General features: G+C 36.4%; 1 protein-coding gene across 7 annotated transcripts in view; it reads left to right on the top strand.

The window, feature by feature from the left end:
* LOC118275843 (cyclin-dependent kinase-like 1) overlaps window positions 1–27,325 on the top strand; it is a 28,525-nt gene extending 1,200 nt beyond the window's left edge. Inside the window, exons 1-11 of one of the 7 annotated variants that reach the window (XR_007705536.1) lie at window positions 2,998–3,223; window positions 3,668–3,857; window positions 6,529–6,648; window positions 15,853–16,018; window positions 16,713–16,786; window positions 24,133–24,244; window positions 24,717–24,859; window positions 25,257–25,352; window positions 25,819–25,950; window positions 26,431–26,592; window positions 27,155–27,325. Coding sequence is in view for 3 of the 7 variants with exons in the window: in XM_050695400.1 (XP_050551357.1) it covers window positions 3,668–3,857; window positions 6,529–6,648; window positions 15,853–16,018; window positions 16,713–16,786; window positions 24,133–24,244; window positions 24,717–24,859; window positions 25,257–25,352; window positions 25,819–25,950; window positions 27,155–27,262 (1,141 nt within the window). In the remaining 4 variants the exon portion in view is untranslated. Of the gene's footprint in view, window positions 1–2,997; window positions 3,224–3,667; window positions 3,858–6,528; window positions 6,649–15,852; window positions 16,019–16,712; window positions 16,787–24,132; window positions 24,245–24,716; window positions 24,860–25,256; window positions 25,353–25,818; window positions 25,951–26,430; window positions 26,593–27,154 lie in introns of those variants that run through there. The other 6 variants (XR_007705534.1, XR_007705533.1, XR_007705535.1 and 3 more) reach the window with 6 other exon arrangements.
* The last annotated feature ends 491 nt before the right edge of the window (window positions 27,326–27,816 follow it).

Below are 27,816 nucleotides of genomic sequence, written 5' to 3'. Positions count from 1 at the left end.
AAGTTTAATTCTTTGGTTGACATTTAACGACCAAACGTATGGTTTTCACCAACCTGAGACACCACCACTGTAAACTATCGTTTTCTTTTTTCCTCCTCTTATAATATCTTCTGATTTATTTCGTTGTGGAATCCCAAACAGTCATGTTTGTGTCACGCGCCAGACTTCAGTTCCGGTTTTAATGGTTATATCTATTGTAGATCCTTGCTTACAGGAGTTGTAGCAGAATTAGGAGGTTGTGGTGGGCCCCAAAAAATCCTGTGTCACGTAATAGTTCAAGGGGTTATATGTAACTCTTAGTTAAGAGATTAGATGTAAAGGTGTTTTGTGAAAATGACCATCGTTAACTACATAAGCGCCTTTCGACACCATAACATACCCCTTCTAACCCCTTCATACACTCCCTAAAACGTGAAACACCTAAGTAAGTACTCATTCAAAGCTACAATACTCATCAATGCTCCATAAAATGCGTCACAAATTAGACAGAGGGGTGACAAAGTTAATGTTTACTCGAGTTTAACTGAAATTAGCACGAACTTGAACTTGAAACCGCCCCTAAGTTAGATAATAAGGTATCGTAGTTTATGAATAAAGCCGTCGTGAATTAAGCCCGTTGTGTTGTGTCTTTCTCAGTACTCCAAACTTTACATATCTAATAATTAATAGATTATTGGTACTCGCCTAGTTATGAAAAACTTCAAGACAAAGCGTTATTAGGTTACAAACTCAGGAAAAAAAATAAAAACATAAAAGTAGTATCCGTAGTTGCATCGCGATGCCATCGGAGGAATATTAATTACGTGAACTATTTTTATACAATAAAGATAATAAATAATAATGGATGTTAATTATTATGTTATCGGCTTACTCACGTAATGTTTTGACGAGGAACTCGACTAGTTTCAAGCCATGCTAGAGGCTCATATTCATAAGCAGCATTCCGCGACAATCGCCGGCGATTGTCGCGGATTGATATCGTAATTTTTAAATACCCATTTCTGTTTAGCATGTAACACACTCTCAAATGTTTTAATATACATTTAGATTTTCCTACGAGATCTACTGGTCCGAGATCCCAGAGCTGTCAGACATATCTTATTTTTACAAGCATTTAACCTTCGGCTTACAGTAGTCTTGTATATACTTTTTAATGCCTTAATGTTTGTAAAGCTTGCCGAGTGACACCTGCGCAGGTACCAGGTGAGAAAGGTAACTAAAAATTAGACTCACTTAACTTAAATTTTTATGTCTGATTTTTATATATGTTTTGTAGAATATTACTCTGAAATCATATTAAAAAAATCAGACATTTTCCATGGACCAAAACTTTTATCAGACGCTTTAAAGCTCTAAAAATAGTGCGCCTTACAAAATTGTAATAGCAATATATGTGAGGTTGGAGAGAAATATCTTTTCGGCAAAGCAGTAGCACATTTGTAACATTCACGATGGTAATCACGTTCGTGCAAATTATCTGGTAAAACTATGATGATTTGTACTACTGTTTTGCATTACAGGGGCACCATATATTGCTATTACAATTTTGTAAGGCGCACTATTTTTTAGAGCTTTAAGCCGTCTGATAAAAGTTTTGGTCCATGGAAAGTGTCAGATTTTTTAATATGATTTCAAAGTAATTATATTCTACAAAACATATATAAAAATCAGACATAAAAATTTACGTTAAGTGAGTCTAATTTTTAGTTACCTTTCTCACCTGGTACCTGCGCAGGTGTCACTCGGCAAGCTTTACAAACATTAAGGCATTAAAAAGTATATACAAGACTACTGTAAGCCGAAGGTTAAATGCTTGTAAAAATAAGATATGTCTGACAGCTCTGGGATCTCCTCTATACCTACTTGAGAAGCAAGCAGGTGAAGCTACAGACGAAAAACTAGATTAATTATCAACGTGACAATTACAAGCAAAACCATATAATGAAAATACATCAAAAAATATCAGTTCATTACATCTACGATCCAATATAATGAACAGACACCCAATACCAATAATTACACAAATTCATCGAATTGTTCCATGCTTTAACATCAAGCTATACAAGACCAGTTTATCATAGTCTTGCTTTGTATGGTCTTTCCGCACATTCGACGGTCAATTTACACTGGTTTGCGTAGCTTTATGTGTAACGGCGTATACCTAACAGTTTAACAACCTCATGAAATAATTGTAATGGGAATGTTGAAGTCATTTTCTAGGTAATAATAACTAATACCAGTAATATCTATTCAATGTCTAAACAATATTAGAGCGATCATCGACCTATTTGGTTATTGAAATGTGGATTGAAGGAGATAGGAAGGTTAAAGTAAGGATGGATTGTGTAAAGAAATATGGGGATTTGTGGTGACTGGTGATATAATGCTAGATGAGAGACGGGAACAAATATGATGATGATGGCAGGACGCGAAGTTATATTAATGTTGATCGGTTTAAGCATAAGACAGTGTCAGAATAAAGCATGCAAGGGGCCCGTAGTAAATTCGGTTGAAGTGGCCGTAACCGAGTAGACGGATCACCTGATGGTAAGCAATCACCGCCACACATAGACAACCGAAACACTAGAGGCGTTACAAGTGCGTTGCCGACCTTTTGGTGGGTTGTTGGTCGGCTATCGAGAAGATTGGGAATGGGGGTAATTGGGCCTCCGGTAACCTGACTCACACAACGAAACACAACGCAAACGTTGTTTCACGTCGGTGTTCTGTGAGGCCGTGGTATCACTCCGGTCCAGCTGGCTACTTGTGCCGAAGCATGGCTTTTATAAAGTTCTCTCGAAACTCGAGGTGGGTTTGGTAATGCCACTCTTGCTACAGGACTAAACCAGAATTGTGTTAGACTTCTAGACTGAATAATTAATTAATTGATCTCCTCTGACAAGAAAAGATAATTCTAGAAAGAAGGTCCAACGCAAAAACGTACACAAACTCTTCTACGATAGACAAAAAATTACGTAATTCTGTCACATAAGACAGAATTGTCATTCACAGAACACATGAGATAACCTCTTGAGATCTAGGCTATGTTTAGTTAAAATATTCCAAAATAACCTATAGCTATAGAGAGCTGCTTTCTACGGGGGATGTTGGAGAGCAGAATCAAATTATGCAGTCCTTTTGTAGATATGGTCTAAAATCGCAGTGACAAAATGAGAGGCGAAATCAATCGAGCTATTGTGTCGCCGGAGGTGATCGCTTTTAGGTAGATATGGGATGCAATTGTGTACTTTAACTATTGAAACGTGAGAGCAGACAGTAGTTGCATTCCATCTCCAAGGCCGCAGGCGAGAGGGTTACCCATCTGCCTAAGGCGGGAGAAATCATTGGATGATTTTCACAACTCAAAAAATAATAAAGGCTGCTAACACTTTTTTTACCCACACACAAGGCAAGCCGACGGTTTTTCGCACCGGTACTTTGTGAGGCTTTGGTGATTCCATTTGCCCATTTTTCCATTTGTGCCGAATATTACAGTTAGCCTGCATCGCATCACATACGAGATTAGATCTTTGATTATTTGATCTTTGAGGATTTGATCTAATAGATAGTATTAGATCAAATCAGATTATTTGGGCACTGAACTGGCTTACTCCATAGGAATTTACCCAGCATAATTATTAAAGAAAAAAAAAGGTTTTAACAACAGGTCACGCGCGAGCAGTCGCGCGATGGAGCGCTACGAGAAGCTCGCCAAGCTGGGCGAGGGCTCGTACGGGCTCGTGTACAAGTGCCGCAACCGGGACACCGGCGAGATCGTCGCCGTCAAGAAGTTCGTCGAAAACGAAGATGATCCACTCATCCGGAAGATTGCCCTCAGGGAGATACGAATGCTTAAAGTAAGTTGGACTATCGTTTATCAGCACATTTTTTTCATTTGGAATAAGCCAGTAAACGTGCAGATGGATCATCTGATGGTAAGCAATCGCCGCCCATGGACACTTGAAACATCAGAGGCGTTACAAGTGCGTTGCCAGCCTTTTATGGGTTGAGAATTGAAGGGTGGTTGAGGAATCGGGGATTGAGAATGCATTAGACATTGTAACTTTATCGTCATCAGGTGGTTGATATCTCAGAACAACTCTGTGTGTTATCTATTCTTTTTTAAATGTGTTTTAAATATCCATTGCTGAGTGTAGACCTTAGGAAGTATCCTACAATGGGGTAGCGGTACTACTCGGCAGTCGCATTTGCAACTACTTATATTAACCAGAGACGCATGTACGCCGTACCTACGTCGTATGTTATAATGGGTACAAAACCCATCGGTCAAAATTACTCCATTTGATAAAATGGTGAAATTACTATAGTATTTACGTCCTTATACGCTTGGCCGAATGATTTTATCTAATCTGATACAAAATGCTACTGTCAATCAAAGTAATACGGAAATAATTACAAAAAGCTTAACTCTAACGATAGCTGTCCAGTTTAGGACTCTTATCAAAATTGATTAATATGTAGATAAAGGTTCGTGACGTCAAATGATACATTACCTAAAATATGTATTGGAATATAGAAGAAATTATGGGTATTTTAGATTGATGTAGGTAAGTTATTAAGTTTTGCATCATCAGCGCCCAAAATTTTAAATTTAAGTTCAAATTCTGTATGTCTTTGCTTTCTGGGATAACCCAAATGTTTTTTACAGCAAGCAGAATGTCCTAGAGATCAAACCTACAAGAAAATAAAATTGCGTAGTATTTCTCCATAAAAGGCCGACATTAGATTTGTACCTTTTTTGTGGTTCAGGGCAAAGGCCTCCCTACCCTCCTTCCACTTGTCTCTTCGTAGAGCTTTCTGTGGCCAATCCTTTTCATAGGCATCAAGTTCATCCCACCATCTCCTTCTGGGCGTGCCCCAACTTCTACCGACGTTGAGTGGGCTCCACTCATCTGCTCATTTACCATCATAAAAAACTAATTTTAAACCTAGTACAGTCCACAGCAAATCTTCTTTTCCCTTGGCAATGATGTGTGACCTTTAAGTTACCGTTTGCAACCCTGCCGAGGTCGTGAGTAAAAATACAGTGGACATTACTGAATAATGAGTTTGGATATCGATTCGTGCATTCGTATTCTATGAGAAACGCAAGATGCTAGCCGTCATTATCTACATTCTGTTCTTTGAAGTGGAATTCAATAAGTTTGGTATTGATTTGTTTAATGTCTTCATTGGTGTGTGACATGACTTGCATTTTGTATGTTATGTCTGATATCTAGGTACTCCTGTATCGATCAATAGAAAGGTTTATTGCTGTATCTGTGTTGGACGTCGTTTTCACCTTTCGCTATTTATAACTGCCTCGTTGATCGATTAGTCGCACTTGCGACTACCGGGCAAGGGGTCTCGGGTTCAATTCCCGCGTCGGGCAAATTATTACTGGTCTTTTTTCGATTTTTCGAACATTTCTGAGTATTAGCACGGGGTCTAGAATGGCCAGTATATGCCAATAGGGTCACTCTCTATTACATGGGACTTATAACAAAAATGGTGCATTAGGTGCCGTAATGTGCATGTGTACATCTGCCTACCTCTCCGGGAATAAATAGCGTGACGTTGCATTGCTATTTATAACCACGTTATTGACGCTGTTATACCCAATTATGAAGAGATATATAGGTATAGACTCGATGGTAAAATATAGTTTTTGTGTCAGAAAATTGAACAGCACCAGACATCGAACATTAAGAATCAATAATATCCTGTCCTACCTTGTTCATATCAGGTTAATTGATTGGGTCAACGTACCATTACCTCCCCTTCATATGAAACTTAATACGATAGTTGGAAAACTTAGTCCATTGACCTTTGCATGTACCTACCCTTTCCGAACCATGTGTGCGTGACGATAATTCCTTGTATTTTTTATCCTTTAAGCATAGGACTTTACGTCTATTGGGGCGCCCTCTGTCGGTAGCAAATTGATGCGGTCATTATTGTTGTCCTAATGTGGTTTGCTTAAGCCTAATTTATTCTTGGAATATGTAAATTATTGTAGTGTATTCATTTTTGAAATTGTGAGATTGAAATCATGGATTTTTGAGATGATTTTTGTCTTCCTGTTTTTTCAAAAGTTGTAAAATTAAAGTTTGTTCAGCAGTGAACGTTTTCTGGCTGAATGGTGATATTGATTACTAGAGTTGTTGTTTATGATGTTAGTAAGTAATACAAACCTAGTTCGTTGTTCATGTTATTTGTGATCTATGAACGCGTGCGTTAAGTTTCATCGTGTAACTGACTCCTACAAACGTAAGCAAGTACCCAAGTAGCAAAATAACATGGAACTTCGCTGGTGTAGCAGGTGTGCATAGACGGTGCCATGCAGCAAAATTTTTTGTATTTTTTTTTTTTTTGTTAGACAGACAGAGGTGCACATTACGGCACAAAATGCCGCTATACAATGTACACCCACTTTTCACCATTTGTGTCATAAGTCCCATGTAATAGGGGTGACTCGTATCGACCTATATCATAAAATAACAAATAACTTTAGATGTTTGTTGACAGAACTTGAAGCATCCAAACTTGGTGAACCTGATCGAGGTGTTCCGGCGCAAGCGCAAGCTGCACCTCGTGTTCGAGTACTGCGACCACACGGTGCTACATGAGTTGGAGAAATATCCTGCTGTGAGTATCTGCCTTATTGTATTAACAGGAGACTTTGAAAGAGACTTAGGGTCCGTTCACACAGACCGGATCGGAGAGAATAGCAATTTTTTGTCACGTTGAAAAGACCTTTTTTAAAAAATACCGCCAATGTACTTCTGAGTCCTTTGGTGTTTGGGTGTCCATTAGTACTGCTTACCATCAGAGGATTCGTCTGATGGTTTCATCATTAAGACTGTTTATCAATAATGAAGCATTACTGCTGTAGTCAGTCATTTAACGGATACTTAACCCAGTCCTTAGTATTTTTTTTTCCGAACACCATATATACTAAGGAATAGTTTAAGTCATCATTAAATGTCTCTGAGTACGGAATGTGGTGATTTATCGATTACGCACGACAAAAACATACATTGTATAAAATATTATGTTATGTATGGAGGAATATCCTAACTAACATATTGAAATACTCGTAGACAGCTAGTGTACCTTAGTGCTTACACAAACTTACGAACGGAACTAAAGAAATACAAACCCAAGGTCTTATAAACCTCTATTCTATTCTATACTATCAACAAATACATTAACAATGTATGAAATACGCGTCAAACCAAGTCACAAACGAAAATACGTACATGGATCCACATAAAGTTACACAGAACCAGTTTATCATGGACTCGCTTTGTATGATCGTCAGCATATTTCAAGGGTCAGTTTACACTGGTTCTGTGTAGCTGGATGTGTATAAAGAGAGAATATTTTGTTGTAATAAATAAGTTTTGTACATTTATCGATCCATGTTAATGAACTGTAAAAATGTTGGACGACCTTCCAGCAGTTTTTACTCTCTCATTATGAGGTACAGTACTTTCTACGGTAAATACTAGGTTTGCGTGTAAAACAAAGTTCTCTTTATTTGTTAGGGCCTTAGTTAGGTTGGATTTTAGTAAGAGAGTGTAAAAATCGTCAAAAAAGCTTTATCGCTATTATCCCTTTATATCCCACATCAAATGTCTTTCCCGCCTTGACCGAGACGAGAAAGAGTGTCTGACTTTAACTGACTAAAAATCACCCCGTTCCTACTCCTGCTTATCGAGCCGGAACCCCGCTAGGTAATCCGCAGCTGCAGACGCCATTATTTCTTTGGTGGCATCAATATGTCATTTGTCTTCAATCTGCTCTATCAGACGGCATCATTTTATGAGTTTTTCAGGATCTCACTATCTACTTTCTCACTGCTAAATTGGAGGCCATTTTATCACAAACTTACCTTTACTTCCAGACACAATCTATCTTCTCTATGGTTTTCGTTTCCCCTTTTTATCTATCTACTTTTTTACTAAGGTATCCAAAAGCCTATTGAATAGATGTTATAACATGATATCATGAACTTACTATAACAAACACCATTATTCAAGTTCAAGGGTGAACTAATGTTTGTTCGTGTAAACGTCAAACTCTCGCTACAATTACGCGCCACAAATCAAGGACGCCATTTTGATTTTTTAACGTCATTATGTCATTAAGTTGTCTGTTGGTTAAGTTCACGGTCAGAGATATGCTTTGTATTACAATGGGTATCAGTTCGTCAATATGATTTTCTTTTCAATTATGATAATTTCTTTGTGAAACTGATATTTAATATAGCAGAATAAGATGAATCTTTTATACTTTCACTGATTAAAACACCGGTTTACTCACGTAAATAATGCTCTACTAGAGTCATTTGATCTTCGAAACTAGTAACTTTTACCTGTAATTGTATATTCAAAACATGTATGTCGTGCAAGTTATCTTAATGTAAGTACTGCAATCTTTATCTCTGAATTCTTCATAAGGGCGAGTATAGACTACAACGGAGCAATCTGTGTATTTTCTTACGAATGGTACAATACAGGCAAAAACTCAGTTTCCAAAGCATTTTAATTCGTTAAAGGATCATATCATAGAGTATCATTAAAACTTGAGACGGGATATTTACCATGTTTATTTAAGTCTATGAGTTTCATATTATACTCCAGTTCATCCGTGATCATGACGCTTGCAAACTCATCGACATAAATAAACTTGGTAAATATCCCGTCTCAAGTTCTAATGATAGTGTTAATGACCATGTCAGTTTAAAAACTTATATTATAGAGTGGCTCGTTGTTCTGTTACAAGTTAATGTTGTAGTTTATACTCATTTTAACTTCAAAAGACGAAAGGTTAACAACGTCTTGAAACAAATGCCAAACAAATAAAAAGTCGGTTCGTGATTCTATTTTGGCCGAGCGCTTCGCGATCGATTTTATCGCAAGCTTCGATGTATTTTTATCTTTGTTATACGACGTTTAGCGTTCTACATGTAAAATGCATTTGAAGTTTTAAGGTCATATTGCGTTAATAATGGATAAAGTAATGTAAGGTGGAGGGCAGATTAAGGTTCACAGTCAAATTTGTTAAACTTGTACAAATATGAACATAGTACATAGCAATGTACACAGTGCAGTACATGTACAATGTACTATGAAGAAGAATGGTCTTCTTCTGTGCACAGATCTTTTTCTTCATTTCGTCATTCATTTTGCGGATTTATTGCGCCCTACTGCGGATTTATTGCGCCCTACTGCGGATTTACTCTACGTGTTTAATCTCTTTTATGAAAATAGTAGATGATTAGCTACTCTGCAAGTTTTTAGGGTTTTTTTAATGGGGAAAAATCATCCAATGACTTCTCTCGCCTTGACGAGGCGAGAGGGAGTGTCAGACTCTTGCTGACTAAAAACCACCCCGTTCCTACTCCTGCTTTTTGAACCAAAGCCTCGTTAAGCCTGCTAGGTAGTCTGCAGCTCCGGATCAAGACAGTAGGGGTTTATTGGTATGATAATCGGATTCAGGAGTACACTCTCACATGATAGCATATCATAACTTCTAAATTTCCTAAAATAGAAATACCCATACTCAAGAATGTAAGCTCCATAGCATTTTAACTTGTTTACTTAATATTAACATAAAAGTACACGGTATGTCAGGTCGTTTGTACAAGTCTGTCTCGTGAGTAGACGGGACAGCGTGACAGTGTCACGCGAACTGTGACGTCACTGTACACGTGAATATTTAGTATTTACGCCGTGAACGAAAGTTCTGGATTTTTATACACGCACAATGCCGGTAACGCAGTTGTGACTTCTTTGGTGATGTGGGTATTCATAGGCAGCGCTGATTGCTTACCATCAGGTGTATTCGAGGATAATGATATACATATCGTTAGTTAGTAATTTATTTTTATTCACATCTAATAACATCTTCTGATTTATTTCGTCACAAGCCAAGACAGTCATTCATGTCCCTGTGATGCGACGGACTTCAGGGTTCCGGTGTTTTCATGGTCGTATCTACTAAAAATCCTGGCTTACAGGAATTGCAGCAACTTTGAGAGGTTGTGTTACTTAATTATGCAACGTGGATAATTTTTTGACGAATAGAGTAGTACGCAATAATCCTTTCTTATGCATAATGAAAATCAATAGAGCGTTCTATTATATATTTATTTCTTTATGCGAAAAAATAGGGCATTGCCAAACGATCTGAAAGCGATTGAATACCACAGTTTTTGGGTCAGTTTTATTAACATACATGCATACATACATACATAACAGTCGAAGAAAAATATTTAGTCCATTTCCGGACACATTTGGAAACCTTGAACGGTTGGGCCTTTTGCCATTTATGTGGAAGGCTGCCAGGTATTATGTATGGCCTCTTTAAGTGCCAAATTGAAAAATCTGTGAAGATTATGTTAGATAAAAACAACATAAGGTATTCTAAAAGTATCTGCTACGGCTTTAATAGGAGATAGTGTTGTGTGTGATGATTACAATAGTGAAGAAATTTCGTACCCCGGACTAGTTAATTCAATTTGAGAACATTAAGAAGTTAAATAAACATTGACTCTACTCTGCATAAAGTGGTTCACAAATACGCATGATGCATCGCTTCGTCAACGAAAACAATTGATAGCAATTGTTTTTTTTCTTTCATCTGATTCTCACATCAGAAACAGTGAAAGAGATAGCTCTTTCATTACAATCTCATACGTACTTAGATATTTTTGCATGAAAAATAAATCTATTGTAATCTTCAAACAAAATACCACCTCACATTAAAGCCGTAACAGATAATTTTAGAACACCTTATACATGTATCTCGTAAAAACTGACAAATTATGTAGAACACTAATATACAAACGAGTATGTCATGACTCTTTTTTATGTTAAATGGGCCGACGTTTCGTTTGGCCGCTATCTCGCCTGATGGTAAGTGATGATGCGGCCTACGATACATACTCTGACTTATGCGCAGACAATATTCGATACAAAAACTCTAAAACATGCTTAACCCTTCCCCTAAACAAAACAAAACCTTCCATTCCACTATACCAATTACTCCAATACTAAGAATTAAAACATTACCCACACAAATTACTTTTCAAAGCGATACCCACATTAGTTTTACAGTAATAACAGCCTCAATAAAACATAAACGACTGCAGTTTAAACGTTGATAGGTTATTTTCTAAGGTTTATTAATGATTGGTAATGGCATATAATGGGTCTGTGGTTACGTTCGAACCGCATAGTTACCCGCAGTGGCATGCAACGACCGCACTCCTAATGAGCAGTGTGAACGAACCTTTATTTTATAGTTTTAGTTCTTGAGTTGAAACGAATATTCAGTTGGTGATTTATGTAACAATTCATTTATTTTTTTAGTTAGAATATGGGTAACCAACAGCTATATCAATCTTAATAATTGTTAACCGATATGCTATACAAAGCCAATAGGGATGACGACGGGTTATGACAATTATAAATCTATCTAGTTCGTCAGTTAGGTGATGAAATAATATTTGACTAGTTAATTTTATCTCTGTATCGATCACAATTAAAACTTAACTTTTTAAGTCAATTTTGTACAATCAAATAATCAAATAAATAAATATAAAGCATTCTATAACAAACTAAATTATATCGATTTATTCCTAAAATTGAATAACATAAAATAATCGTAGCGCCTAGCTGGCGTAGCGTGTGTCTGAAGCAATCGCGTAGCACTTTCGTAGCGGACTGCGTAGTCGTGCTACGCGGCTACGATTATGAGATATTGCAAGCGAAGGTCGAGGTCGTATTTATAGTGAAACGTAATATTTGTTCGCGATCTTAGGAAGGTTCTTAGCAATGAGTAATATTTATTTATCTATACTTACTTATAATAAATCTGTAGAGAGGTTAATTCTGTACATGAAATATATTTCCAAAATAACTATTAGGGAGTGATTAGTGATCGATATTGATGCCATAAATGCAATTAGCAAAATTTTTGTCTGTCTATCTATCTGTCTGTCTGTCTGTCTGTCTGTATGTTCTTTATAGAAACAAAAACTACTTGACAGATTTCAACGAAACTTGGTACAATTGTTCTTTATACTCCTGGGCAGGTTATAGTATACTTTTCATCACGCTACGATCAATAGCAGATTCCATAGCACGGTTCTAAACCTTAGTGGTTTTTTGGTTGCTATTTGTTATTTTATTGTATTATTGTGTATTTTGTGTAAATAATAAATAAAAAAAAAAAATAGGAGCAGAGCAGTGAAGGGAAATGTTAGGAAAACAGGAGAACTTACTAAATTTTTTAAGCTTCCGTCGCGTGTGCAGCCTTAATGGTTAAAGCTACACAGAAATCATGTATGACGGAAATGTTCTCCTTAAAATTGTTTAAAAAATATTCCACGACAGAAAATGTCTATCTTTTATGGTTGACTCACAATAACACGTATAACTCCCGATAGCTTAGCAGTTCGGAGCTTTCTGATTATATTTGTCTACTCTTACGTTTATAACACTCTCATTCATTCATTCATTCATCTATACATATAATAAAATCGTAGAAAAGTGCTGTCTGTACATTGAAAATAAAAATAAAAAAAATAGCAGGGGTTATTGTTATGTCGATGTCGAACCCAAAAATGTAATTAACTTTTTTTTTGTCTGTTTGTCTGTTTGTCTGTTTGTCTGTTTGTCTGTTTGTCTGTTTGTCTGTTCGTCTGTGCGCGCTAATCTCAGAAACGGCTGATCCGAGTTGGATGCGGTTTTCACGAATATATTGTGGGATGCTTAAATTTACATTTAGTGTTTGTTTCATGTCAATCGGTTCATAAATAAAAAAGTTATGTCAAATTAAAGAATCACGTCGAACATTCTATGCTTATACCATTAATCTCCGCAACTATTTGACGGATTTGGTTGAAATTTGGTACAGATATAGTTTAGAACCTTAGAAAGGACATAGATATATTTTTATTTCAAAAATCAAAAAATAAAATAAAAATAAAATAAAAATAAAAATAAAATAAAAATAAAAATAAAAATAAAAATAAAATAAAATAAAAATAAAATAAAATAAAATAAAATAAAATAAAAATAAAATAAAAATAAAATAAAATAAAAATAAAATAAAAATAAAATAAAAATAAAATAAAAATAAAATAAAAATAAAAATAAAAATAAAAATAAAATAAAAATAAAAATAAAAATAAAATAAAAATAAAATAAAAATAAAATAAAAATAAAAATAAAAATAAAAATAAAATAAAAATAAAATAAAAATAAAATAAAAATAAAATAAAAATAAAATAAAAATAAAATAAAAATAAAATAAAAATAAAATAAAAATAAAATAAAAATAAAATAAAAATAAAATAAAAATAAAATAAAAATAAAATAAAAATAAAATAAAAATAAAATAAAAATAAAATAAAAATAAAATAAAAATAAAATAAAAATAAAATAAAAATAAAATAAAAATAAAATAAAAATAAAATAAAAATAAAATAAAAATAAAATAAAAATAAAATAAAAATAAAATAAAAATAAAATAAAAATAAAATAAAAATAAAATAAAAATAAAATAAAAATAAAATAAAAATAAAATAAAAATAAATTAAAAATAAAATAAAATTAAAATAAAAATAAAATAAAAATAAAATAAAAATAAAATAAAAATAAAATAAAAATAAAATAAAAATAAAATAAAAATAAAATAAAAAATAAATTTATTCCGGACATACAGCGCCATCTATTGTTCAATTTCGTACTTATAGTACGGAATTGAACAATGTCGGGCTGTTCCTATACTCCGTAGATAGATGGCGTTGATCGCGCAATGGTGTAATTACAATTGTTCAGTTCATGTTATTGTTTTAATTCATTGGAAATTTGTTTTTACAAAATAGTAAAAAGCAATGAAAAATATAACATAATACAACTTTTAGTACAAAGAAAACGCTCTAACGGAGTATAGATAATTCTATGTCGATCGTTACACGACTTCGGTTCATGTTATTGTTTTAATTCATCAAAAAAAGTTAACAAATAGTAAAAAGGTATGAAAAAAATTATATCAATATAATTAAACTTTTAGTACAAAGAAAATGCCCGAACGGAGTATAAATAAATAATCCAAGTTGTCTTTATCCTCGATAGATGACGTTGGGATCGAAATAGATTGCGCTATGGTTTTGTTACAATTATTTGGTTGGGTATCGGCCGAGCGCTTCGGTACTATTGTAGAAAATGTGTATTATCTGTCGTATGATTATTTGTCTGTAGTGGTCCTGCTGTTTCGTATATTCTAAAAATCTAAATTGGTTTCGTTGTATTTGTCAATTAATAAGTTTATTTGTTGGGTTTTCCTGGTTTTCTGGTTTAACTTTTTAACGTAGGTTTAGTTTGATATCGATTATTAGTAGTTACTGTAGTTAGTTTTTTTAATAAAATTTTAAGTCTAATTTATAAATTAATTAGATTAGATTTAAGTCGTTTCTTTTAAATTATTTAGTTTAAGCTTGGTTATTATAGCATAAAGGATAGGTTCTAATATAATTTCTTTTTTAATTGTTATAAATTCGTAATTCGTAGCTTTCTTTAGTTGTAAGTTAGTTTTCATCTTATGTTCGGAAAGATTATAATATTTCTTTAGTTAAAGTCCGTTTTTTAACTATTTTTTCAATGCCCTAAGTGAGTATACATCTATTAAAATCAAACGCAGAGCTCATTATGTTGATTTTTGAAGAGTTCCCTGGAATATCTTCCACATCTCATTTTTGAAAAGATCCCGCGAGGTCGGGAACTCATCATCATCATCATCAGCCTATAGCTATGGGAACTATGTGGTTAAAACCAAAAATTTGCCGGAAGTCACTATTCCACGCGAACGAAGTCGCGGGCAAAAGCTAGTATTATAATAAATCTGTAGAAGGGTCAATTCTGTACATTGAAAATATTGAAAGAATAAATAGCAGGGGGTGTTACTGGATCGATACCAAACCCAAATATGTGATTAAAAATTTTTTTGTCTGTCTGTCTGTATGTTCAGGCATCACGTGAAAACTAACGGTTCGATTTCGATGAAACTTGGTATAATTATACCTTATTATCTTGGGCATAAAATAGGATACTTTTTATCCTGGAAAAATACGTAGAAAAAAAAATCTTTATTTTTCAGTTTTATTCTACAGAACGCGAGCTCAACAGCAGTAGCTCAATAGAGGGATCTCCTTAATTATTAATGGCCTCGCCGTATTTGGGTCCAATAGATATTTATAAGATGTCATTGTCAGAGTTACTCAAAATGAAGAAATAAAACTTCCACGCGAAGACCGACATCCACGCGGACGGAGTCGCGGGCGGAAGCTAGTTTTAACATATATTTCTTTTATTGCCATTATTGTTTATCTTTATGTGACTACGTCTACGATCTGTTAGCCCATACTGCTGAGCACTGCTGGGTCTGTAGTTCCTGGGTTTAATTTTTGGTTTGATTTTGAGAGTAATATTGATGACTGTGTTCGAATATTAATGACACAATTTCGAAATATCAATGTTTGCAGTACTTCTATTGGTACTTTTGACCTTGTGTATATTTGCATATAAAACGGAGTCTGGGATTTGCCAAGTACTATATGGCAATAGGCTCGCCTAAGTCACATGGGACTTGTAACACAAATGGTGAAAAGTGGGTATACATTGTATAATGGCATTACGTGCTGTAATATGCACCTCTGTCTACCACTTTGGGGATAAAAGGCATGACGTTTCAATAAGCAGTGCGAGAAAATATTGCCATTTTACGTATCGGGTATCATGCACCCACTCACCCACTCATCACAGGTTTTTATTCCAGGGCTGTCCAGAGCTTCTATCGAAGCAGATAATATGGCAGACGCTGCAGGGCGTGGCGTACTGCCACCGACACAACTGCATCCACAGAGACGTGAAGCCGGAGAACATCCTGCTCACCGGCGAGGGAGTCGTCAAGCTATGTGACTTCGGCTTCGCGAGGATGATCAGTGCGTATATTTCTTTCTCTTTCTTTCTATAATTTTCCTATAATCTTATGTGTCTCAGCAGACGTGGTATTTAAAGTTAAGCGTCCACAGGTCCGCATCGCACGCAACGTATTTTAGTTTGTCTTTTATAGAAACTCATACAACTGCGTCCACTGATCCGCATCGTACGGACCGCATCATCGGAAATGCCTACATGCGATGCTTGCTGATGACGTCATACGGAATGTGTACGATGCGGGCCTTTGGACGCTTACCTTTACATGCTGTCTATCTGCTAGCAGCTATCGCTGTGATCTGCTAGCAAGCGGGTCTTTAAAGTCAATTACATAGGTTCATATGGAAACAGTCACTGGAATTTGTCCTGCGATTAACAAATCAGTGGAATTAGATTACTGTTTCAGACAAACAGCCGTACTCAGAGTCATTTAATGATCACTTAACCCAGTCCTTAGCAATTGTTTTCGGAACAAAATCGTGGCTAGCTAAGGAATAATTAAATGTCTCTGAGTACGGCAGATAGCCGTATAACAATTTATTACTATCTACGGGAAATATTTGAATTTGTTTCTACTCCAATTGAGCAGAATTGATGCACTAGGCAGCTGTTATGTACCCACATTTCCAGGTCCAATTCTCAACCTGTCCTAGCCTAGGTCTGATCCTATCCTTTCCCTAATGTCCTGTCCTCCTCCAGGTGGAAGCTGTTCATCGGAGTACTCGGTGCATACCATGATACCCTTCGGCGTGGATGTCCGCAGGAGGGCTAGTAACTATCTAATTTTGATACTTATTGACAGTTTCGTAAATTATTTTAGCGTAGGTAGATTAGTGGTATTATATACCGATTTACCACGTCACGAGGAACAGTATATACAGCATATACTTATAAGTATACAGTTTAAAGTTTTCTGGTTTCCTCTACATAAGAAGGTTTGATATAATTTCTACTTTAAAAGGCGGGTTGATGATCACAGTTTAAAAGGTTCTGGTATATCAGAGTGCTTAGTTTGCTTTTACGGCACTCACGAAAAGAGAAGGGAAGATATCACCACACTTAAGAAAGACTTTTCTCGCCTTGTGCGAGGCGAGAGACCGCATTCCTACTCCCGCTGTCCGAGCCGAAGTTTCGGTAAACCTGCTAGGTAGTCCGCAGCTCCGGGTCGGGCATCAGCCCTACTGGGCCCCATTTGTGGTGGTCTGATGGCTCTATGAAGTATCAGGTCTGGTTTTGGTCGGGCGGCGAGCTACCATTGCTCGCTGTCCGCAGACCCGCACTTACGGTGGCCGGAGACACACTTACGAAAGACTTAGGAAACATGACACTTGTCTGGGACTACAAATAAAACCAATAGCATACACAATGAATACTGAAACAATGAGTGTATGTATGTATTGCATTCGTAAAACAATTGACAACTACGATAAATGTTCCCATTCTAATGCCCGAATACTCAATCGTCTCTCAAATATTTAACGGCTGCTCAAATCATTGAGCACGCCGTTAAATTCTAGTTTGGTATGCTCAAACGTCAGTTAACTATTTAAGATCTACTTAAAGTTAAGCATTGCTCAAACCCCAGTTAAATGAAAAAACGGTATACTGAAACGATTATTAAAGTTGAGCATGTCTCAAACTTATGTCAAAGTCCACTCAAATGTAAGGGTGGTCTGACCTCCTCCTAAACGCTTTGACGGCTTGTCATTCTATCATCTAGCTTTGAAAAAATATAAATTACGTGTGAATTCCTGTTTAAAATGTTTCTATAGTGGTTTTCTTATATTTCGGACGATGAAAGTTGTCCACCATGACACTATGAAGTGAAATTGAAATGCATTCAAACAATATAATGATGTGGAATTTCGTGCATGTTTCCAAAAGACGATTTTGTTGTGCTATGCTCGGAGTCTTTTTGAAGGTAACGAGGTGATCCAGCAGTGAACCAAAGCTATTGATGTAGCCCAAAGGATTAGCGGTGGGTCGGTTACTTTTGTCGAAGAACTGATGACCGTTGTTCTGGAGTGGAGACCGCGTTCAGGCAAACGTTGTGTATGGCGCCATCCAGCTAGGTGGATTGACGATATCCGCAAGGTGGCTGGTAGTGATGGAGAGATGAAGATCGAGCACAATAGCGTGCCATTGTTCAATACCGTACTGGCATAGTGATGATGATGATGATCAAGGCAAGACGAGCTTATTTAAGATGCTTTCTTTCCTATACTGAGGTGGAGGAGACCCAAATTGCTCAACCCAGTCTGGATAGCAATCAAAATCTGGTAGATACAACTGGTTATGGCAATAAATACTCATATTCAATCATAATAAAATAGTTTTATTATTATAACTATAACATTATAGGTGGCGATGGGATAGGAGTGTCTTGTATCGTTGGTTACCGTGCTCCCTATACTATAATTATATCTGTAAATATAGCAAAAAACCCACGCTTCTTTTATTATTCCATAACAAAAAATCGAATTATAATAATGAACAATTTTAAGCAGGAGACAATTTCGCGCATCCAATGCGCGCATCGTGTCATTCAATTATGTCAAAGTCAATTGACTTTTACGTTTCACCACACGATAATCTAGTCGTAATAATTTATGTTTTAACTTAATATTATAATTGGGTGTAGGTACTTAAAAATATATTTTTTATTATGATATATATTAGTAAAATATGTACATGAATGTAATAAAATTTATTACGGCCAAATTATTTCAATTTTAGTACATCAATTATTATCGAATTAGTTTTTTGATCAAATCACGCTGCGTGAAACGAATATATAATTTATTCTGTAATCGAGAACATGCTTATTGTACAGAATGTTGCCATAAAGCAAACATTTAACGGCTGCTCAGCTAACTACAACTTAATTTGAATTAACTGGCGTTTCAGTATTCCAGTTATATTTGAGCAATGCTTATCTTTAAGTTAGACTTAACTAACGGCTATATTTGACTGACGTTCGAGTATTCGGGCATAAGTTAATTAACCTCACTGCCAGACGATTAACTTTATAAAAAAGACACACCCATTCACTTAATTCAATTTATTATATTTAAATTCAATTGTGTTTGTACGGAAAAGGTCAAGCGATTGTATTCATAGTGTTAATGAATACATTTCATTATGTATTGTTACACAGGTATAATTTCATGTAATGTGAATTATTACTATCATACATTTATTTATTTTCATAAATCTATATTACAACATAATCCAAAATTACATTTTTAAATACTACTTTAAAAACACAAGAATAAAATTTAAAAATAGGAGCCTACCAGCAGCGAGAGCATGGTCCAAGCTAACGGTGATTAGGACTCCAGAGATAGAAACTTTCTCACAAAGTGCGCCGTTAAGAACTGAGAACAAGAGAACTACCTTCTGTATCAGGCCATCCCTTAATCCATCCGCCTAACGCCAGCCTCCTAAGGCTTTTAGGGATCAACTCATTAGTTCACACGACTATCGGCACAATGATAGCCACATCCACATTCCACATGTCGACAACCTCGTGAGCCAGGTCAAGATATTTTTATTATAATTATTTATTTAAATTTAATTTTCTGTACTGGAAGTCAATATTATGTAATGTGAGGCTTATTAATTTAAAGCCTTTAATTCCCGAAATAAAAGGCGTTCAACCATTCGATACCTATACGTATCAAATCGCGTGTCATATCTAACTAGAATATAAGAAAATGAGAACTTTTCCCCCATAAAATATATTTTAAAGCGTTCAATCGACAGGTCGACAGCTTGTCCGTTATGCTAAGCCACTTGATCTAGGTGAGCGATAAGCTATGTAGACCGCGTTTCAGCCTGAAAAGCTTATCGGTGATCGGCCTCTTTTGATGTAACACAGATACTAATGGTGGATGGTGTGTTAACATAATTATATGGTTGTGGTTACACAAACAAAGGTTTATACAACCTTACACAGACTTACACAAGAAAAAATGCCTGTGGCACATCCCATATTCCCAACATGCTACAGAGAAGGGGTTCACAAACTTTTCCTGGTTAGGGACCACTTAAATAATTCTTATTATATGAGGGACCACTATTACTATTACATTTTTCACGTGATTACACACTGATTTTTCTCATTCACTTATAAAAATAGCGACTTTTGGACTATTGAATTGACCTTCTCTGTCTTCTTTGATATAAGTCTTGTGTATTTATTTTTCCTTTTCGCCGACCAATTTTGGTCTTCTGCGGACTCCTATGGTCTACGGAAACCACTGCTGTAGAGGTTTATAAGGTCCGTCAAGGAATGGGGTTTGATTTTGACAAATAGATAATAATTGGTCTGAAATTTTGATCTTTTTTATGAAAGCAACTTTTAATAATAATTCCAAGAAGTATACATTGAGTGGCCTGCAATTACTTACTCTTTGTAATTCCTTATTTCATTTAAATTTAGGTAGCCTTGAGAAACTATGCCTTACTGTAAATTTTTTTCTTCAACTCGAATTCTTGCTGCTTACCTTCAAATACCCTTCAGAATTTTCTTTTAATACATACGTAGGGTTCCGTGAAAGAAATTTCGTAATATCTATTTTGAAACATTGTTAACGATAAAGTACAATTGTAATCTATTCTATTTTAAGCAGTTCTTAATGAGTTAACTAATTGTAACTAGTTCGGGTCAGTTAACTAGTCATCGTTTGAATACGTATTGGGGATACTCTAATTACAATGATCCAAATCTGTTTTTGGGACTGAACTTTCATTCGTTTTCTGCCTTTTCTTTGAACAATATTTTAACAGTAACTACATAACCCTCCTTCTGGCGCAGTCGGGTAATAAAAGGTGTTATGTATACGGTCACCTATTAATCGTAACTTTCCAATACTTCAACATCTAGTGACACCCCGTTGCTGTACCATGAGCCTCCTCACTCCTGATGTATTAAAGGTTTTACCATAATCTTCTTGTTTCACAGGCGGGTTGGCAATACCTGCAGTTTTCAAGGTTCAGGTTTTCAGAGAGCGCTGCTGCCAGTCTCTGACAATTGTGAACTATACACATTTGTCAGAGAAAGAGAGGTAATTTGACAGAGAGAGAAAGAGAGAGAGAGAGAGAGAGAGAGAGAGAGCCTGAAATTATTGTAATAATTTCAGAGACAGAGACTCGATAGTAGGTAAACTCTTGCGACACCGACGGAAAGGAAGAGTAAGGTGGTGGTGACCTAATCGTGGTGACGAAAGTTTTATAGTCTACTGTCATTATCTTTCTAATACTTAAGGCTCAAAACTTTGCTTACTGAACCCGTTTATTTTTCCACAAGTTCTAGCCTTCAGACGGTATTTATTCAAATATTTACGTCAGTTACGGTCTCATACCATTATACGCGTATGTTACATACTCCTAGCCGTACCTCGCATGACTCGGGCTATTCGCAGCACGTCAGCATAAAAACCTTTATCGATTATAGCCTTTAAACACCACTTATAGTTTTGACTTGAAGTCTAAAGTTGATAGTCGGTTTTAAATTAGAGTACTTTTAGTTAGTTTGTTTAGTGGTTACAAATATATGATGTTTGAAGATGAAGTTCATGGATTTTCGATTTGGGCCAAGTGTTTATTTTCTGGCTTTACTTTCTAATAGTAGAAAATACCGACATGTAGGTAAAGAACGTCACTGACACGCGCTATTTTTCGATGATCTACGTTTTATTTCTCGTTAGTATATGAAAAAAAATCGATGAAAGTGGTCTAGTCGTTCTAGTTTTGGGTTTAACAAACCGTTGACAACAAGAATACTTACATAGGTAGGTACCTACATACTTATAAAAATAAAGTTCAATAATAGTATTTACTAAATCTATGAATGAATGTACAACTACACACACATCACTTCATCTCAACACCAGTTGCTGCATTGTGTAACTGAGTATTGCAATTATTAGAACCTGTGCGGGAGTGCATTGCGAAAACTTTGACATTTGCTCTCATGTGTGCCACGGTCATCATAAGACCACTGGTTATAACGAGATAGGTATTCCAAATTAACATACATTATTGTAATAATAATTGGGAATAAAACTAGTCAAAAGTGGGTGTAGTCTACCTAAACCACTGTTCTGACCATTCCGACTATTCGGGGTAAAGCTATGGTCTCCAAAAAGGATGAAATTAAACGATCACACACTCAAATGAAGTCAATTTATGTTCAGAATTGTTGACCTATACTTTTTAATGTACCGAAACCATAGCTCAAATTTAAATCGGCGAACGCCATGGTACAAATCATAAAATTAATTAATTCATTATAATTATAAAAATGTGGTACGCCTAAACACTGACTTATTATTTGAGGTACCTTTCCTAAGCATATAGGTTTCCTTTAAACATATAGCTAATATGTTTTATTTACGAACCTAAATTCCCGCATTGCAACCTATAAAATCCGCATCGACCTCGAGCACTCATGTTTGGCTAGGCCAAGGTCACTTATACCTCTTGTAAGTCTTATACTAAATGGCCCGGCTCGACTGGAGGGATACCACGGCCACACAAAAACCGACGTGAAACAACGTTGGCGTTGTGTGAGTGCGGTTACTGGAGGCCAATTACTCCCCTTCCCAATCCCCGATTCCCCAACAATCCTTAAATTCCTAACCCACAAAAGGCCGGCAACACACTTATAACGCCTTTGTTGTTTCAAGTGCCCATAGGCGGCGGGAATTGCTTACCATCAGGTGATACGTCGGCTCGTTTACCAGCCTATACCATAAAAAATCTTAACGGTATTATATACTTACTCGATGTTATTTAAACTGACGTTTAAATCACATCAGCTAACCTCTATTTTAATGCGATTGGAACTTAGGATCACTTAATTAAACTCCTGTCCAGTGTAGCACTGTTGCTGTGGGGGATCTCCCCACAGACCATAGTAGACTAACAAGTGGTCCCAAGTGGGTGTTACCTACATTGGAAAAGTGCACCGCTGCCTATCTCATCAGAGATTTAATAGCGACGTAACTTAATCGGCACGAGCATATAATTTACGTCACTCTAAATATCAGTCAAAAATATCGATAATTAACTCTTTTTTCCATCTAAAAATAACAATACCTACAAGTCAACTTATGTAAACATTATGTAACCACACATGAAATAGATTTAACTTAATGCAAGTCATCTCAGAACTTCGCCAACTTTAAAGGCGGGATATAAATAGACAAGGTCGCCTTTAATCGTGCGCCACGCCCCCTAGCGGTGCTTTAGCCATTAATCAAACTATCAACAAAGAACGATTTATTCAGGGAAATGGAACATGTATACCAGCGTACCGCAGCCTTTACCTTTAACCTTTACGATAATCTTTTTTGTAATAGCTCCTAATGTAGTGGTATTTAGTATACCTAACTAAATTTTGTTATGAGAAGGTAAATCATCCTGTTACTTTTCCCGTCTTGGGCGTGGCGAGAGGGAGTGTCAGACTTTTAGCGACTAAAAACCACCCTGTTTCTACTAGTCTGCTACTGTTTTTCAAGACGGAGACACGGTAACCCGCTAGGTAGTCCGCAGCTCCATCGGTACATATTTAGATTCCTATCAGGTTTGTGTTCTACGTGTTTTTCGGAATGCTTAAAATTAAGCTTACTTCAAAAGAGAAATACTTGGGCTGTATAATAGGTACTGGTATATTTATACAACGGATTATAAAAATATATGAGAAAAATGTGAGGAAAAGAAAACAAAAGAATAATTTTTGATTCCCGATCGCGCATGTAATGCTTGTACAAAAATGCTCGGGCGAAAGTGGCGAAACGCGATCCTACTTTCGTTCGCAAATTTTTAGATTTATGACAACTAACCCATTAAACAACTAACTCTGGTGTCTGCTACCCCTATGAATGACCGTATGTTTTCAATTACCCAAATTACCCATGGCCACGAAGGCAAGTTCAATTCATAACCATCTAAAGGCCTCACCCCAACAAATAACCTCTAGATTAACTGGGGCCTTAGTCTGCTATTATTATTATTACAATTGTAATAGCAGACTAAGGCCCCTGGTTCCCTGTAATGATTTATTACTGTTCTATAAACCAGTAGCTAATATCACAATTTCCGCCAAACATGTCCAGGTCCTGGAGAGAGCTACACAGACTACGTGGCGACGCGGTGGTACCGCGCGCCGGAGCTGCTGGTCGGCGACACCATGTACAGCACCCCTGTCGACGTCTGGGCCATAGGTTGGTACTTATGTACTGGTTTCTGGTAGGAGACCTCATTTTCGATGGATGAAAGGGTTGCAAGAGGAATTTCTATATCGGGGTCACGTCTGGATCAGGAGTGTAGCGGGTGTGCTTCTGTTATTTATTCAAAAGTTCGAATGTAATTTTACTAATATTAAAGAGTATTAATCAAATACCCATTTAGAACAAACTTTTTTCGTCACTATTTGATTAGATATATCTATCGATATTCGCGAGGAGCCTTCCACTATGGACCGAAAACATTTGGGTAATGAAACATGGTGTTGCAACTTTGCAACTTACAAGTGTTATGTCTAGTCTACGGTCGTTAGTATAAAAAATATAGTCTACTACTGTGTCTAATATAGTTTTAGTTCTATTATATATTCTTTTTGTGTCAGCGCCTGCTGTTGATTCTCACATGCATTTGAGCTATAATGATTTAATCAGGCGCTTTATTATTCCACAGGTTGTGTCTTCGCAGAACTTCTGTCAGGCGAAGCATTATGGCCGGGCAAAAGCGACCTAGACCAATTATATCTAATACGAAAAACCCTTGGGGATCTACTGCCCAGGCATATGACAATATTCTCACAAAACACATTTTTTCAGGTAAGAAAAAACCCCCTTTAAAAAACTTGGTTGAAATTACTTAGTCACGTGAATTGTTTGAGAAGGATCGACTAGTTTCAAACCACTCCGGGACTTATATTCATTAGTTGAGTGTACTGCGGATGGTGACGTCACAGCCAACTTTAACTTTTTTCTTCACATAACTCTCAAATTGACCACTAATCGATTTTACAAGAAAACTAGCAAATTCTTTTGATGAACAGATACGTTAAGTATGGTTCTCATGAATGCACTGCCTCTCTCCAACGAATTTTATAATTTGCTGTGTCCGACAGGGTCCATAATTGTCACTAAATACTGTATTTTCCAACACCTGTGTACATTATAGATGCAATAGGTAAATACTTGAATACTTAAATCTTCCTTTGGTGTTCAGGGTATGGCGCTGCCGGAGCCAACCACGGTGGAGCCACTACAGAAGAAAATACCGCAACGGTATTCCAGCAACGAGCTGGTACTAGACTTTATGCATGTGAGTTACACACCAACATAGTTATATTACTCTTTTTTTTTTTTTTTTTTTTTTGAGGGGGAAAATCATCCAATGACTTCTCCCGCCTTGGGCAAATGCGAAAGGTGTCAGACTCTTACTGACTAAAAACCACCCCGTTCCTTCTCCTGCTTTTCGACCCGAAGCCCCGGTAAACCCGCTAGGTAGTCCGCAGCTCCGGATCAGGCATCAGCCCTACTGGGCCCCATCTGTGGTGGAGTTATATCACTCTTACCGCCGTAATCAGAGTCATTTAATGGTTACTTAAAACTTAAGAAGAATAGTCTAAGTAACCATTGAAAGTCTTTGAATCTGAGTTTTTAGTCTAAGTATTGCCACATATTGTCTATTATACGCTCTTTTGTTTTATCGTCTGTCTGTCCTCAGTCCTCTGTAAGCTTTTTTATTTTCCAACAGGTACTTACCCAGTTTCATCTGTCCCTTTCAGAAATGCTTAGACAAAGATCCGATGGTGAGGTGGACCTGCGAGCAACTGCTGAGGCATCCCATCTTCGAGAACTTCCTCTTCACGGTACCACATTCAGACCATGAGGAGTACGAGAAATCTAGAAGAGCGCAGGTATGATCCTACATTTACTTTAGAAGACCTAGAGATGGTCTTACTGATGCTATCAATATTAGCGTGAACGAAATAAGCATTTTTTGAAGGAGTTACTTCCATTGGACCATCTCAAGCACATGTTATCCATAAGGTCTAGCTTTATTACCATGATTGACAGAAAGTCTTCGTGATTAAAATTCTTACTGCCGCACTCAGAGACATTTAATGATTATCTACTTAAATTATTTCTTAGTAAAGATTTTGTTCCGATAACAATTGCTATGTACTGGAGTAAATAACCATTTAATGGTTCTGAGTGCGGCGGTTAGTTCCAATTTATTTCTCCAAACTTTTTCTCAACTCTGTGTTCAGCACAGCAACACAGGCCAGTCTTAACTAGATTCGACTAAACATCAGTATTTCATACGCTTCAACTTTAACCAACCCAGAACTTACCTATTACCAATCGCCTTCTTCTCATCCCTCCCTTCTAAACAGCATCGATACTTGGGTCGGAGAAGTCATTTAACAGAATCACATCCGGAGCCAATCACAGTGGATATTAGCGTCGCGCAATCCCCAAAGAAGGGTAAAGGCAAAAAGAAATAGCGTCTCCAAGATTTATAACCTCTTGTGGTGTAAGAGGAACTGGATACAAAAGTATGATCATGATATTATGAGTAGATTTTGTGACTTATGTCCTTGTTTTTAGGGTAGATTTTAATTGTTGATATTGGATTTGTTGTAGAAAGTATCTAATAATTAGTTATTTGATACTTTGTTGTATAGAATAACTTTGTGTGTTTCCAATACTTTATACCTAAAGTAGGTACCTGTATCCTTTGGTTGTAATTATGAGAGTAGGTGGATTTACGTATTTCGTAGAGATTATTTTGAAAGCGAACAAGGTTTTTTTTAACAAAATTGACTGTCAAGACAAAAAAAACATTAATTCTATGGATGTTTGGATCCAATTCTAGAGGAGTTACAAGTGGAATTCTTGTGACTCTCTTCTATAACCATTAAAAACTATTTTTATCCTCTACTAGCGGACCCTGCGAACGTTACTTCACCTAAATTAACTAAATTACTTCGCCTTGCGTATCTTAATTTCTTCCGTAACAACCATTTCCTAACAAAAAAAAAGAGTTAACGAAATCGGTTCTCGAGATTTGCGCTAAGCAACACATTAACCGACTCATTTGACTATCTACGTCAACAGGTGCAGTCGTCACCCCTGCTGCCCCAACTGATAGTGACGGACCGCAACCAGCAGAACAAGAACAAGAAGACAGAGCTGGACTCCAGGAGTCACCTGCCCACCATCTGACTAGCGCCGCCGCGCGCGCGCATCCTACCCTCATTGTGATTAAATGTTCTTCATATTCAGAAATGACTTTTATTTATTTATTTATCGATCAAAGAAAAATATGGGACCTGTATCAAACTCTTTTTTTCCTCCATTAAAAAAGATCATCTAATGATTTCTCCCGCCTTGGGGGAGACAAGAGAGTGTCAGACACTTACTGACTGAAAACCACCCCGTGCCTTTTTCTGCCCTTCGAGCCAGAGCCCCGGTAAACCTGCTAGATTGTCCGCAACTCCTGATCAGGCATCAGCCTACTGGCCCCATCTGTGGTGGTCTGATGGCGTGTATCGACCTCTAGCTTTCTAATATTGTCTCCAGATGTTGCTCTCAAAAATCAGTTCATGTAGTTCTTAGCTAAAAAAGTCGGAACAAGCATTTGAATGTTGTTTTAGGGGATTTTTGGAGGTGTGTCACATCTCTCTTGACGAGACGGTATGTACGATCTGTCTCTGTGCTACAAGAGAATGCTACATGGTAGGTAAAATATTTACTAAAGAATTCTTAACTCACTGTAT

Source organism: Spodoptera frugiperda, chromosome 8 (assembly GCF_023101765.2).
Source record: "Spodoptera frugiperda isolate SF20-4 chromosome 8, AGI-APGP_CSIRO_Sfru_2.0, whole genome shotgun sequence".
Lineage (NCBI taxonomy): Eukaryota > Metazoa > Arthropoda > Insecta > Lepidoptera > Noctuidae > Spodoptera > Spodoptera frugiperda.
This window is presented reverse-complemented; position numbering and strand designations above follow the sequence as displayed.